This window comes from Anolis carolinensis, chromosome 6 (assembly GCF_035594765.1).
Source record: "Anolis carolinensis isolate JA03-04 chromosome 6, rAnoCar3.1.pri, whole genome shotgun sequence".
Classification (NCBI taxonomy): Eukaryota; Metazoa; Chordata; class Lepidosauria; order Squamata; family Dactyloidae; genus Anolis; species Anolis carolinensis.
The window spans coordinates 118,780,584-118,796,637 of NC_085846.1; the positions used below are offsets into that span (position 1 = coordinate 118,780,584).

The window sequence follows — 16,054 nt, forward strand, 5'->3', positions numbered from 1 at the left end:
ACTAGATGGCCCATGTGGTCTCTTCCAACTCTACTATTCTATGATTCTATGATTCTATGCCTTACCATGTTCAGATTTGACACCTGCCAGAACTGGCTTGGAAGCTATGAATCCCTCTGAGGAGCAGCTGAGGATTGTACGCTTCTATAGGTGCAGTTGGTAGGTAGTTTTAAGCACAGCAACATATATTTATTTGCATTTTCTTCTCCCTTGCAGGGTGCCCCAAGTCATAAGTAAAAGGTGGATGAGAGCTACCATTTGGGGGATAGTGTTGCCTATTCATCCTATCTGAAGTTAGCGTTGAATGGCTGGTGTCACTCCAGTTTGAATGCAGATATGCGCATGAAATCTGTGTGCCCTGAAACATAAAACCACCCCCAAAATAGGAAAATGTGAACCAAGACATAGGGCCAAAATAAGAATATTACAAAATTTGATTTGTCCCAGGAGTGCTTTTTCGCAACAGGGAGTCATGGGCCTCGTTTGGTTGCTCAAGTTTCTCTTTTCCCCAATACTATAATTTCCAAACAACTTATTGAGTTGTGGGGAATGCCATGCTTTTGCAATTGCTTATTGTCCGGAAATCACGGTGCTGCAACTCTTGATTCTCCACATATTTCTCTCATTATTGGAATCTCTTGCCTTGAAGAGGGTCCTTGACCTCCTGGAGTCACTCCCGGGGTGCAAATATTTGTTGTGCTCAAGAAGGGTTTGCAAAGAAAGGTCCCTATTGTTCCTTACACAACAGGAATGCAAATTGAGAAGTCGTTTAAATGCAGATATGGGAACATTTCCTCATTCTGAGATGAAGTCACTAATGGATTTTGGCCCAAGTCTGCCCAGGTGGCCACAAGGACTCTCCTTGGCCTCAACCAGACCACGTTGAGGCAATTGATTGTTTCCGGAACATGGCTCCGAAAGGGTCTAAGATCTGAAAACTATGAATTCTTCTGAGGAGTGACTTAGGAATGTTCATCCTGGAGAAGAGAAGGCTGAGAGAAGCGGACAGGAGAAATCCCACGGAGGAGAACAGGTCCAGGCTTTCTTTCTGCTGCTCTGGAGACACAATGGAGCAAAGAAGTCACATTGCAAGAAATGACAATCCACCAAAACATTAGGAAGCATTTTCTTATAATAAGAACCATTCTTCTGTGAAATAAGTTGCCTTGGAACCCGTTGGAGTTTCCTTCTCTGGAGGGTTTTCAGCAGAAACCAACCTCTAGGACTTCGAGTCTAGTGGAGTCTCCTTTTCTGGAGGTTTTTCAACAGAGGCTGGATGGCCACCTGGCAGGAAGAACTTGATTGTGTCTTCCTGGATGGAAAAAAGGGTCTGGACTGAATGGCCTTTGGAGGTCTGCTTCAACTCCAGTGGAATGTCTCACCTTGGCCTCTGGCAGAGCTTCCTTAATCAGAGGCTCCAAGGCCATCTGTCAGGTGTGGATCATGGAATCATAGAATCCTAGAGTTGGAAGAGACCTCATGGACCACCCAGTCCAACCCCATTTGGCCAAGAAGCAGGGAAATTGCATTCAAAGCACCCCTGACAGATGGCCATCCAGCCTCTGCTTCAAAGCCTCCGAAGAAGGAGCCTCCACCACAGTTCAGGGCAGAGAGTTCCACTGCTGAACAGCCCTCTCTCATAGTAAGGAAGTTCTTCCTGATGTTCAGGTGGAATCTCCTTCCTTTCCTGCAGTTTGAAGCCATTGTTCCATTGCCTCCTAGTCTCCAGGGCAGCAGAAAGGAAGCTTGCTCCCTCCTCCCTATGACCTCCCCTTTCTCACATCTTGATCCATGGCCCTCATCCTGTCTCCTCTTAGCCTTCTCTTCTGCAGGCTAAACTTGCCCAGCTCTTGAAGCCACTCCTCATAGGGCTTGTTCTCCAGACCCTTGACTATTTGAGTCACCCTCCCCTGGACACATTCCAGCTTGTCAACATCTCCCTTCAAGTGTGGTGCCCAGAATTGGACTCAGTATTCCAGTGTGTGGATGGTGTTCCTTTATAGCATAACGGGGTTGGACTGGATGGCCTTTGGAGGCCCCTTCCATCTCTAGCATTCCATTCAAGGAGCCGAAACCAAACTTGCAGAACAGGGCGGCCTTCCTGCAGTGGAGAACGGGGCTAAAGGAGGTCACGGAGGTGGTCTTTTTGTGGTGAGGCCTTTGGCTTCCTCCTCATTGCAGAACGTCTTCTCCTGGAAGCCAAGAGGAAGGTCCTGCTCCAGCGGTGTGTGTTGAGGGGAAATGCCGGTTTGTTGGCCAACCTTCCAAGGTGGGAGATCCGTTGGAGGAGAGGGCCTAACCGATGGAAGCTGTGGTCTCCCTTCCTTGCAAAACCAACCCTGCAAGAGAGCAGGTGGCAAGAGAGGAAAGAGAGAGAGGAGAGGAGATCTCTCTCCTTCCAAGGAAAGAGGACATTTCTTGGAGCTGCAGCTGTGGGCCCATCTCCGCTGCAGAAGGAATGCAGATTGGCCCCACCTGAACTGCCCTGGCCCAATGTGATGGAACCCTGGGAGTTATAGTTTCACTAAGAATGCGTCTATATTGCAGAATGAATGCAGTGTGTCCACACTTGAACTGCCCTGGCCCAATGCAATGGAATCCTGAGAGTGGTAGTTTCACTAAAGATGTGAAACTACACATCTTTAGTGATGTGTAGGGCTGTGGCGCAGGCTGGTAAACAGCTGCTGCAATAAATCACTCTGACCATGAGGTCATGAGTTCGAGGCCAGCCCGTGGCGGGGTGAGCACCCGTCAATTAAAAATAAAAAATAGCCCCTGCTCGTTGCTGACCTAGCAACCCAAAAGATAGTTGCATCTATCAAGTAGGAAATATTTAACTAATTTACAACGTTGGAATGAGGAAGTGGCGTCAGAGTGGATGATGACGCAGCTGCTCCCCCCTGTGGCCAGAATCGAACATCCCCTCAGGAGAAGGTTAAATTGCCTCTGCGTCTGTCTGTCTGTTGTCTCTGTCTCGGTTCTATGTGTATATGGGCATTGAATGTTTGCCCTATGTGTGTATAATGTGATCCGCCCTGAGTCCCCTTCGGGGTGAGAAATAAGGGCGGAATATAAATACTGTAAATAAATAAATAAGTGTGTCTATATTGCAGAAGGAATGCAGTGTGGCCACACTTGAACTGCCCTTGCCCAGTGCAATGGAACCCTGGGAGTTATAGTTTCACTAAGAATGCGTCTATATTTCAGATTGAATGCAGTGTGGCTGCACTTGAACTATCTTTGTCCAATTGATGGAATCCTGGAAGTTGTAGTTTGCAGAGGCACCCACACTCATTGGCAGAGAAGGCCGGAGACCTTGTAAAACTACAGATCTCAGGATTCCATATCATTGAGTTATGGCAGTTCCAGTGGCGCCAAACTGCATTAACCCTATAGTGAAGGTGCACCCATGGATTTGGATATCATAATAATAATAATAAGAACAAGAATAATATAATTTGTATCTCTTGATTGAGACCCAAAGCAGCTCACAATGTCAAGGAAAAAGCTATAAGTGGATGTTAAAAAAGGCAAACCAACTGAAGACTTTCTGGAAGACTGGAAACGGTTTAAGGACCTTTTGAGTAATAAGAAGCCTAATGTTGTAAGAATTTGTGGTTATGGGTTCTCGCCGGTTGGAAATGTCCTCCTCTTCAATTGCCCTTAAACATATGTATATCCTGAATAAAAGGGGACATCCATCGACAAGTGGGCTACGGAATCAAAATACAAATGAACAGCCACAGAAGCGGCAGAAATATACAATGCCAGAAAACCGCACTATTATTATTATTATTATTATTATTATTATTATTATTATTATTATTATTATTGACAGAACGACGTTGTATGATACAGCAAACAAGATAGATATGCTGGATTTCGTTTCACAAAATCACAAGTCGAACACTTCCCAAGTGTCTAGGACTGTGTGATGTATTATTATTATTATTATTATTATTATTATTATTATTATTATTATTATTATTATTATTGTATGACACAGCAAACAAGACATATGCTGGATTTCGTTTCACAAAACCACAAGTCGAACACTTCCCAAGTGTCTAGGACTGTGTGATGTATTTTCTGATGATGTGTGCAGATCCCAGTAGGGTGGCCTTTTGCAGTTGGCAGATCGTAATTTTGTCAATGTCTATTGTTTCCAAATGCCGGCTGAGATCTTTTGGCACAGCACCCAGTGTGCCCATCACCACCGGGACCACCTGCACTGGTTTCTGCCAGAGTCTTTGAAGTTCAATCTTGAGGTCCTGATAGCGGCTGAGTTTTTCCTGTTGTTTTTCATCTATGTGACTGTCACCTGGGATGGCAACATCAATGATCCAAACCTTGTTCTTTTCCACAACTGTGATGTCTGGTGTGTTGTGTTCCAGAACTTTGTCAGTCTGGATTCAGAAGTCCCACAGTATCTTTGCGTGCTCATTTTCCAATACTTTTGCAGGTTTGTGATCCCACCAGTTCTTTGCTGCTGGCAGGTGGTACTTGAGGCATAAGTTCCAATGAATCATTTGGGCCACATAGTTGTGCCTCTGTTTGTAGTCTGTCTGTGCGATTTTCTTACAGCAGCTGAGGATATGATCAATGGTTTCGTCGGTTTCCTTGCACAGTCTGCATTTTGGGTCATCAGCTGATTTTTCAATCTTGGCCTTAATTGCCTTTGTCCTGATGTCTTGCTCCTGGGCTGCAAGGGTCAGGCCTTCTGTCTCCTTCTTCAGGGTCCCATTCGTGAGCCAGAGCCAGGTCTTCTCCTTATCAGCTTTTCCTTCAATTTTGTCAAGGAACTTTCCATGCAGTGTTTTGTTGTGCCAGCTGTCAGCTCTAGTTTGTAGTGCGGTTTTCTTGTACTGGTTTTTTGTCTGCTGTGTTTTGAGGAGTTTCTGATTTTTGACTTCAATCAAAGCAGGTTCTTCACTTTGCTTGACATATTCTGCCATATTCTTGACATATTATTATTATTGTTATTATTATTATTATTATTATTATTATTATTATTATTATTATTATTATTATTACTACTACACTATGTCTCCATGCTGTGCAGTCCCGGGAGTTATAGTTTTCCAAGGTCCATACCCTTCTCTTGGTGCATTTACACTATCGAATGCATGCTCTTGGACCCCACTTCAAGTACCATCACTCCAGACTATGAGGTCCTGGGAGTGATAGTTTCCCCTGGGGGTCTCTTCCAACTCTAGGATTCTAGGATGTCTCCTTAAGGAACCTCCACTCACAGAAAGGCTTTTGTCTTCTTCCAAAAGAACTGGGCATCAGCCCCACAATCACCGGTCTGATCTCCTCCGAAAGGAGAAGGTTGGATTAAAGGGCAGACCAGACTGTTCTGTCCCGTTGCCCACGTCCTGGAGATGTCCATCTTCTTCTTCTTCTTCTTGAAAGTAAGCATTAAAAAGGACACCGGAGGACAAAGTGTCCTAACCTCAACCACACTCTCTTTTTTACCATTTCCTTGGTGAAGCTACAACTCAGCTACAAATCAGTGACTGCAGACTGATGTTTAAAGCAGGGCTAGGAAAAATGGTACTTTCCCCCTTTGTATGAAAATAATAATAATAATAATAATAATAATAATAATAATAATAATAATAATAATAATAATAATAATCTCTGGCCACCCTACTGGGATCTGCACGCATCATCCGAAAATACATCACACAGTCCTAGACACTTGGGAAGTGTTCGACTTGTGATTTTGTGATATGAAATCCAGCATATCTATCTTGTTTGCTGTGTCATACAACGTCGTTGTGTCAATAATAATCTCATGACCATTCATCATTCCCTGCACCCCCGCAGTGATGTTGACCGGCTATATCTGCCTAGAAGATCAGGGGGCAGAGGACTCTTGCAAGTCAAACAAGCAGTCAAAGAAGAAGAACATGCCCTGGCAGAATATGGAAAGCAAAGGGAAGAACCTGCTTTGATTGAAATCAAAAATCAGAAACTTCTCAAAACACAGCAGACAAAGAATCAGTACAAGAAAACCGCACTACAAACTAGAGCTGACAGCTGGCACAACAAAATGTTGCATGGAAAGTTCCTTGACAAAATTGAAGGAAAAGCTGACAAGGAGAAGACCTGGCTCTGGCTCACAAATGGGACCCTGAAGAAGGAAGGAGCCAGAAGGCCTGATCCTTGCAGCCCAGGAGCAAGCCATCAGAACAAATGCAATTAAGGCCAAGATCGAAAAATCAGCTTATTAGCTATAAGCCCCTGGTGGCGCAGTGTGTTAAACCGCTGGGCTGCTGAACTTGCAGACCAAAAGGTTGCCAGGTTTGAATCTGGGGAGCAAGGTGAGCTCCCGCTGCTAGCCCCAGCTCCTGCCAACCTAGCAGTTCGAATACATGCAAATGTGAATATATCAATAGGTACCGCTCCAGCAGGAAGGTAACAGCACTCCATGCAGTTATGCCAGTGGCCACATGACCTTGGAGGTGTCTACGGACAACGCTGGCTCTTTGGCTTAGAAATGGAGATGAGCAGAAACCCCCAGAGCCGGATACGACTGGACTTAACGTCAGGGGAAACCTTTACCTATAACTCCCATCTCTACGCCCGTCTCCACTGGTAAAGAGTCTGGGAGTCCTCTTGGACCCTTCATTGACGATGGAGGCCCAGGTCTCCGCCGTTACCAAAACTGCCTTTTTTCATCTTCGGCAGGCTAGACGGCTGGGCCCCTCTCTGTCTAGGGACAACCTGGCTACGGTGATCCAGGCCACGGTCATCTGGAGACTGGATTACTGTAACGCCCTTTACATTGGCCTTCCTGTGTCGGTGATCCGGAAGCTCAAATTGGTGCAAAATGCAGCTGCCCGGCTCCTTGCGGGAGTCCCGATGAGATGCCACATAACACCAATCTTACGGCAGCTGCACTGGTTACCAATTGAGCACCGGATCACTTTCAAAGTGACGGCGCTTACCTTCAAGGCCTTACATGGTCCAGGGCCGATGTACCTGAGGGACCGCTTCACCCCCTACAAACCCCAGAGATCCCTCCGTTCTGAGGACCAAGACCTGTTGGAAGCCCCCAGTTTTAAGACTTTGCATCTAACTGCAACTAGACGCAGAGCCTTTTCAGCAGTGGCCCCATCGCTCTGGAACTCCTTCCCACCTGAAGTCCGTGCCTTGCGGGACTTGTCGGCCTTCCGCAGGGCATGTAAGACACATCTGTTTCGACAGGCTTTTGAGTTCTGTTGTTGATGTTTTAAAAGGTGCTTTTAGGATGTTTTTAAGATGTTTTTAAAGATGTTTTTAAGATGTTTTTTAAATTGTTGATTTTAGCCGGTTCTTGTAAGCCGCTCCGAGCCCTAAGGGAGTGGCGGCATATAAGTTTGAAAAATAAATAAATAAAATAAATAAATTATCCTGGATCCATTCCCCCCCCCCCCCCAAATAATAAAAAAATAATAATAAAAAAATCCCTCCAGTACTTAAAGTTGGTCACGATGGGTCTGTCTGCCAAGTTAGGTCGAGATCCATTGTTGATGGGAGTCTCCGTGTACTCTGGATGAGGGAGTCATGTCGGAAAATACACGCATCATGCATACACATACATAGATAAAGACATATTTACACTTTTATTATAATAGATATAGATATAGATAGATATGAATAATAATAAGCATCCTTCCATACATTATTTGACTTTTATATATAGGGAAGGAAAAATAATAAAATAAATTTTGTTGGTTCCCTGCCTTTCCTTAGGTCTCAATACACTAGACATATGTTTTGCAGGCTTTAAATCGTATTGTTTGTAAGGTAAGTATCTCAATAACAGCCAAGGAGAGGGAGGCCTGCTCTTTCCCAACAGGAGACGGGAGGCTTCTCCACCTGGGCGGTTTTGCAAGGACGGTTTCGGCCGTTCCCTTTCCCCATTTCCAACTGCTATCCCACCGCATTTCCTGAAAGGTTGAGGGGGAAGAAAACCGTTTGAATGCCCCAGTTGGCAAGAGGGGAGGTCCCAGTTGGAGACGGGGGCTATAAATAAGGGGGCCCACCAACCCCAGAAACCAAGTTCGTGCCCAAATTCCCAAAGAGACGATGGAGAAGGTCTGGGCTTTGCTGCTTTTCCTGGGGGTGGCCACAGCGGCCCCCGTGGTGCTCGGTCCCATCTCCTACGACCAGGCCGTGGCCTCCGCCGTGGACACCTTCAACCGGGAGCAGAAGCCGGAGTTCATCTTCCAACTCCTGGAATCCGAGCCCCAGCCGGACTGGGTGAGTTGCACACATTCGCAGTCAAGATGGGTCAGGCTATGGTCAAGTGCCACAGGGGGTTGGAGGGGACCCCAAGAGGCCACCCAGTCCAACCCCCAGGACCTCACAATCCCAGCCCACCCAACGGATGGCCAACAGAAGGTTTGCAGACCTTCATAGAAGGACATTTCAGAAGGGAGATCGGACAATTCCAGAGTGTGGGGTCAGCATGAGCCAAGTTAATGATGGGGGAAGAAAAAGCATCACAGAGGCATAGAGTTGGAAGGGGTCCCAAGGGGCCATCTAGTCCAACCACCTTCTGCCAAGTTGGAACGCACAAACAAAACACTCCTGGCAGATGACCATCCAGCCTCTGCTTCACAACCTCCAGAGAAAGATATTCTAGGAGATCAGCAAAGAATAGGAAAGATATCACCACATCAGGCTATAGAATCATGGAGTTGGCAGGGACCCCAAGGGCCATCCAGTCCAACCTGCACAAATACACAGTTGGTTGTTCAGGAGATCTCCTGATAGAGCTGGAAAGGATCCCAAGGGGCCATCTAGTCCAACCACCTTCTGCCAGGCTGGAACACAAAAACAAAGCACTCCTGATAGATGGCCATCCAGCCTCTGCTTCACAACCTCCAGAGAAAGATATTCTAGGAGATCAGCAAAGAATAGGAAAGATATCACCACATCAGGTTATAGAATCATGGAGTTGGCAGGGACTCCAAGGGCCATCCAGTCCAACCTGCACAAATACACAGTTGGTTGTTCAGGAGATCTCTTCAGGAGATCAGGCAAGACCAAAGTATAGGTTTAAAAGGGTCAGGTAATCAATGAGGAAGAGGAGTTAGTGCCACATGGGGTCAACCAAGACCAAAGTGTGGGGTCAAGAAGGGTCAAGTTATTAAGGAGGAAGACAGGGAAGTGAACGTTGCAGGGCATCATAGAATCCTAGAGTTGGAAGAGACCAGAAGAGACATCCAGTTAAGGCTCCTGCCATTCAGGAATAGATACTCTTAAGGCCTCAGGACAGATGGCCACCCAACTTCTGCTCAAAAGCCTCCAGAGAAGCAGATGTCACTGGATTCCCAGGCAGGAAAAGCACAATCCAAGCACCCCTGAAAGATGGTCACCCAGCTTCTGCTTCAAAAGCCCCATAGGAAGGGATTCAAGGAGGTCAGGCCAAGGGATTCAAGGATGTAGGATGGGTCAAGGTATGAATGAGGAAGAAGAGGGAGGTGAGGAGAGTCTGGGGCAGTTTGCTTTTGCCTGAGACGACTGGGAGGGAAAGACGTGCCTTCTCCCCTCTATGCTGCTGCTGAGTGAATTGAACAAAAAGTACTTTTGCGATTTTGAACTGGGCTTGCAGCAATTTAAATAAACTGAGCGCAAGGGCTGGAGGAGGAGAAAGAAACCGGGACATTTGAAAAGAAATGGGACTGTACGGATTATTTTGGGGCTGTCCCTGCAAAAGTGGAACGGTTGGAGGGAACGGTAACACAATGCCTGGAGACACATTGGCCCAGGTCTTGAACTGGTATGTTATTGTGATGAATTCTCTTTATTATAGTTAAGGATTCGTTCATTATTCAACACACAATACTTTCTGCACCAGCAAGAGAATTCTGAAAAAAAGCCTGCCCCACACAGGATGCTTAAGCCAATAAATATCCCTCAGATTCAGTGAAAGGAGGGCAGATTTAAAGAGATATTATACGCAAGGCCCTTTGGCCACCTACACTACCATATGATGCAGGTTGAAGTATGTGATCATTTTGGCCCAGAAGAAGCATGGAATTTAAAAAATTGAACACTTATTGCATTGGGAGGACCTTTTTGCTGCAGAGACAAAAATGTGGTCAGCTCAGGAAGCATTAACCATTTCCTTCCCTTCCTAGAAAACCACCGGGGAGGTCACCCAGCCGTTGAAGTTCTCCATCAAAGAGACCGAATGCCGCTTCACAGACAAGGCGAACGGCACCAGGTGCAACTTCAAAGAGAACGGGGTAAGGACCTTCTTCTTGTGGGCATTTCCTCTCTTGCTGAATGCCTCGTTTCTGCTCCATGATCCTTGTCAATAGGGCACCTTGAAGGCACTATCATTTTTTATATATACTCTTTATTAAGATTTTATCATTACAATAATAAAATATAGTTAGATTTAGAGAAATAGATAAGAAATAGAAATAGAGATAGTAGAAAAGAAAAGGCATCCAAATACCAGTTTTGCTGTATGTATGTATGTGTGTGTGTGTGTGTGTGTGTATATATATATATACACACACACACACACACACACACACACAGCAGAGTCTCACTTATCCAAGTTAAACGGGCCGGCAGAACGTTGGATAAGCGAATATGTTGGATAATAAGGAGGGATCAAGGAAAAGCCTATTAAACATCAAATTAGATTATGATTTTACAAATTAAGCACCAAAACATCATGTTATACAACAAATTTGACAGAAAAAGTAGTTCAATACATAGTAATGTTATGTTGTAATTACTGTATTTACGAATTTAGCACCAAAATATCACAATATATTGAAAACATTGACTACAAAAATGGTTTGGATTATCCAGAAGCTTGGATAAGCAAGGCTTGGATAAGTGAGACTCTACTGTATGTATGTGTGTGTGTGTGTGTGTGTGTGTGTGTGTGTGTGTGTGTGTGTATATATATATATATAAGATAAGATCATATTTACCGAGTTGTTATTACATTATTTGCTGTATATTTAACACTTAATAAGAAACTGTATAAATAGACAATGCACTTATCAGGATTTAGTATTAGATTATAAGGAAAGAAAAAGTAAGGAAAAGTAAACATAAAAATAGGAAAGAGAAAAATGTTTTGTTTTTGATTTCCTGGTTTCTTTTTGAGGTTTTCTCCTTGTCATTCTTTTTTGCTGTTCTTTTTTTCCCCCTCTCCCTTTCTTCCTTCTTCAATTTTTCTTTACGTCATTTTCTCTTTTAGATCAATTTTTAAAATTCTTTTGTATAAGATATTCAGTTACAGTAGAGTCTCACTTATCCAACATAAACGGGCCAGCAGAATGTTGGATAAGCGAATATGTTGGATAATAAGGAGGGATTAAGAAAAAGCCTATTAAACATCAAATTAGGTTATGATTTTACAAATTAAGCACCAAAACATCATGTTATACAACAAATTTGACAGAAAAAGTAGTTCATTGCGCATTAATGCTATGTAGTAATTACTGTATTTATGAATTTAGCACCAAAATATCACCATGTATTGAAAACATTGACTACAAAAATGCGTTGGATAATCCAGAAGGTTGAATAAGTGAGTGTTGGATAAGTGAGACTCTACTGTACTTGTTTCCAGTCTGTTTCTTTCATTATCATTCCCTTATTCTTTGACATGAGGAACGTGAGTCTGTCCATATTCCTAATCTCTAATATTTTTTGTTATCCATGTATCTTCTTCCGGTATTTCTTCTTTTTTCCATGTCTTTGCATAAGATATTTTTGCGGCCGTAGCCATCGAAAATAGTAGTTTGTCTGTGTTTTTTTCTATCTTCATTTCATGTATTCCTAATAAAAAGATTTCTGGTCTCCACGGTATTTGTATATCTAAAAATTTTTGGATCTCACTTTGTATTTTTTTTCAGAATTTCTTTGCACTGTCACATATCCACCATAAGTGAAAGCACTCTCATATAGGATAGGTGACTCCTAGTTTGGAAGCCTGTGAAAGGGATCTAGGAATCTTGATAGACCACAACCTGAACATGAGCCAACAGTGTGATGCGGCAGCTAAAAACACCAATGTGGTTCTAGTACAGGCATGGGCAAACTTGGTCCCTCCAGGTGTTTTGGACTTCAACTCCCACAATTCCTAACAGCCTACCGGCTGTTAGGAATTGTGGGAGTTGAAGTCCAAAACACCTGGAGGGACCAAGTTTGCCCATGCCTGTCCAAGTTTGCCCATGCTTTGGCCAGGCCTCACCTGGAAGAACAGTGTGTCCAGTGTTGGGCAAAGCAATTCAAGGAGGAGATGGACCAGATGGAAGGTGTCCAGAGAAGAAACACCAAAATGGTCAAAGTTCTGGAAACAGTGAATCCCTCTGAGGAGAAGTTGGGGGTGTTTATCTTGGAGAAGAGAAGGTCAAGAGATGGGGACATGAGAGTGAGGTGCAAGCAGTTGAAAGAGTTGGATTTCAACCCCTCACTGCCCAAGTTTGCAGTACTCAATGAGGAGTAATTAGCTCAGAATAAAAAGTTTCCCCTTGACATTAAGTCTAGTTGTGTCTGACTCTGGGGGTTGGTGCTCACCTCCATTTCTAAGCTGAAGAACCGACGTTGTCCATAGATGCCTCCTAGGTTACGTGGCCACTGGCATGACTGCATGGAGCACTGTTACCTTCCCGCCAATAGGAGCGGTACCTATTGATCTACTCACATTTGCTTGTTTCGAACTGCTAGGCTGGCAGAAGCTGGGGCTAACAGCAGGAGCTCATCCCATCCGTGGATTCGAACTGCCGACCTTCCAATCAGCAAGTCTGCAGCTTAGCAGTTTAACCCACTGTGCCAGCGCAGAATTGAATAGGCTGAGAGCATGACAGTTGAAATGAATCTATTTCTTCTCTCTTCTCAGTTTCTGCTCTCATTCTGATTGGTTAGGTTGAATGGATACTTTGCAGGGGCATGTCTATTGTCTTCGACTTCTTACATCTTTAGTGTGTGCTATGTGTTTTGAGACCTCTCTCTGCTTGTGTGTTCAGAGAAATGTTGTGCTTGGAGATTTTCCTCTCTCTTTTGAACGCTTGAAGAGATGGGGTGAGTTAGTGTAGCTCACATGCAGTCATTTACTATTAAGAAATGTCATTATTATTTTTGTAAATAACCTTTTTGTAATCTTAAAGATTGAACTCGGGATCTTTGCCTCCTAAGCTTAGCCACATGGCACTTCACGCTCTGCTTGCTGTGAGCTGAATGCTCAACTATAAGTGTCCTGCTTTAGTATTTTTGGATGCTCTGCTACGTTCTAACAGAAAGGAAGTGATATTGAGGAGAAGGGAAGCTTGTTCTCCTGGCCTGGAAATCTTGTTCCTCTCTTTTCATCGGTGAATCTCTTCTTCCTTTCCTTCCGCAGGTGGACATGGACTGCTCCGGCTTCTACTCAACCCAACAAAACCCACCGGCTGTCATCGTCCAGTGCGAGGACATGGAGCAAGAGGTAACACCTGTTGCACCTCGGCACTGGTTCACCTTGCTCTTAACACACACTCCATCACAGCAGACTTGGTTTTTTTCAGTTTATTCATAAAAGATAGCAAAATCTTAATAAAAAACAGTAAAGAAAGCAGTAATCCAATTGCAAAGGCAATCTGCAGAATATAGTTTAAAGTCTTTGTAGAATATAGTTCAAAGTCTCTAGTATAGCAAATCAGTCCTGAAAAGCAAGGTAGCGTGAACTCCAAAATACAATCCAAAACACAGGATCTAGGCATGAACAAAAGCAAGAATCTTTTTCCATGAGCAGAGACAAGGCAGGAATTAAGATTCCAAAATCAAAGTTGATTTGTCTGAAATATTTCCCTGTTTCTCCCTATTTAACCATGCTTACAAGCTAAGAAAGCATTCCTCTGACCTTGGGTTCCCACACGTTTACTAGTTATTCTCACAGAACGCCTGGGATGAACTCTTAACCTTAACCTTGTGTCTCTATCTAAGGAAGACTCCTCTGACTCTCTGCCCAAGCCACCTGGACTTTGTTGATGTCTAAATCTTGTGAAAGGTCACCCTTATCACTAACTTCAGCTTCCCCGCTAACCTGCGGCCTTTCTAACAATTCAGAGTCTTCAACATTTTCTTGGTCAGCCTGCATTTCTAACAATTCAGAGCCTTCAATAGTTCCTTGGTCAACCTGCATAGACCTAAATCCTCCTTCATCATCAGACTGAACGACAACAACACCTCTACCTTCTGGGTCTTCTCTTTGGCTCCATGGAAGGGCAACTGCTAGGGGTCGGGTGTGTGTGTGTGTGTTATAGTGGGAGCCCCACAAATCCCACTAATGGGGCTGGTCTAAGATGGTGCCCCTTCCTTTGGACCCATCTAATAATACACCCCACCGTGTTCCATCTCTGTATTGATATATATTCATATTGAAAGCAAATGAAGGCAAACCTAATATAACACAACTTTATTGTATTATAAACACTGCTTTGTAAATAAATGCAGTATGCAATTGTGGTGAGACGGCAGTTAATATTGATTTCATTTTAATTTCTATTCAGGCCCTTCTACACAGAACTGTATTATATGAGTCTATACTGGGAATGGGCAAACTTTGGCCCTCCAGGTGTTTTGGACTCCAACTCCCACAATTCCTAACAGCCGGTGGGAGTTGGAGTCCAAAACACCTGGAGGCCCAAAGTTTGCCTATGCCTAGTCTATACAATACAGGTCAAACAGATAATCTGGGTTGTATACGGCAATGTAGAAGGTGCCTCAGATAATCAATCCAAAGAAAATAATCCGCATTATTTTCTTTGACAATCTGGATCATATGGCAGTGTAGACTCATATAACCTAGTTCAAAGCATTCTTAGAGTGTACTGTATGTAACCTGTATGCAACCTGAGCCCACTTGTCCTGCATTGACCAGTCATTCTTGTTCTGGACGCAGATGGGCCGAATCACCCGGAGCCGATGGGGAAGGTTCTGGAGGGGAGCCAAGCGCTTTGTGAAGAAGCACGGCGTGAGCATCGCCTTGGCAGGGCTGCGGTTTGGCTGAGAGGATCCCGGACGGAACGGACGTCGACACCATCTCCATCCCTCTTTGCTCTTTGCTCATGGCTAAGATAAATGCAAGTTCAGATTTGGAAGTCCTCTTCTCCTGCCATTCTTCTTTCCTTTCTTGTCTCGATATATGTACCAAAAGGCTTCAGCGTGTTAATAAAATTCCCCGTCTTCCACCACGAATCTATCCAAGTCTGATCTTCATTTAAGGGTTTCGTTGCCAAGAGTCTCCAAAACATGCAAAAACCTAAAAAAGATGATACCGGGTTGCTGTGAGTTTTCTGGGCCATGTTCCTGAAGCATTCTCTCCTGACGTTTCGCCCACATCTGTGGCAGGCATCCTCAGAGGTTGTGAGGTATGTTGGAAACTAGTCAAGTGCGGTTTATGTATCTGTGGAGTGATGTCCAGGGAGGGAGAAGGAACTCTTGTCTGTTGGAACATGGCCATACAGCCCGAAAGACTCACAGCAACCCAGTGATTCCAGCCATGAAAGCCTTTGACAATACAAAGATGATACTGTTTTTTGGGTAATAAATATTACTTGTTGTCGCCCGGGTGTTATTGGGACCCCGGCCCACCTTTCTCTTCCTTCCCTTCCCTCACACCTTTCCTTCTTTCCTTTCCCCTTTCCTCCCTCTCTCCCAGCCTTCTTTTTCCTTTCCTCTCTTCCCTTCTTTTTCTCTTTCTTCCTTTCCTTTCCTTCCTTCCTCTTCCCTTCCTTTTCTTCCCTCCCTCCCTTCTGTTGTCACTTCTTCCTTTGCTTCCTTTCTCTTCCCTTCTTTCTCGTTCTTTCCTCCCCTCCTTTTTCTTTCTTTTTCCTCCCTTCTCCCTCTTTTCTTTCTCTTCCTTCCACCCTTCCCCTCATATGCCTTCTCCCGGTCTCCTTTCTTTCTTTCTTTCTTTCTTTCTTTCTTTCTTTCTTTCTTTCTTTCTTTCTTTCTTTCTTTCTTTTCTTCTTTCTTTGCTTTCCCTCATACACCTTCCCTCTTTTCTTTCTTTCTTTTCTTCTTTCTTTGCTTTCCCTCATACACC

General features: G+C 44.2%; 1 protein-coding gene across 1 annotated transcript; it reads left to right on the forward strand.

Moving 5' to 3' along the window:
- Nucleotides 1–8,026: 8,026 nt before the first annotated feature.
- Nucleotides 8,027–15,204, forward strand: LOC103280241 (cathelicidin-2). The gene is made up of 4 exons (XM_062957580.1): nucleotides 8,027–8,253; nucleotides 10,140–10,247; nucleotides 13,370–13,453; nucleotides 14,909–15,204. Exons 1-4 carry the CDS (start codon nucleotides 8,080–8,082, stop codon nucleotides 15,014–15,016), a joined length of 474 nt encoding a protein of 157 aa, XP_062813650.1. The 5' UTR covers nucleotides 8,027–8,079; the 3' UTR covers nucleotides 15,017–15,204.
- The last annotated feature ends 850 nt before the right edge of the window (nucleotides 15,205–16,054 follow it).

Coding starts and splice junctions, on each gene's coding strand:
- LOC103280241 (XM_062957580.1), top strand. CDS start 8,080: ATGGAGAAGGTCTGGGCTTTGCTGCTTTTCCTGGGGGTGGCCACAGCG. Junction 8,254..10,139: donor CCGAGCCCCAGCCGGACTGG/GTGAGTTGCACA, acceptor TTCCCTTCCTAG/AAAACCACCGGGGAGGTCAC. Junction 13,454..14,908: donor GCGAGGACATGGAGCAAGAG/GTAACACCTGTT, acceptor TTCTGGACGCAG/ATGGGCCGAATCACCCGGAG.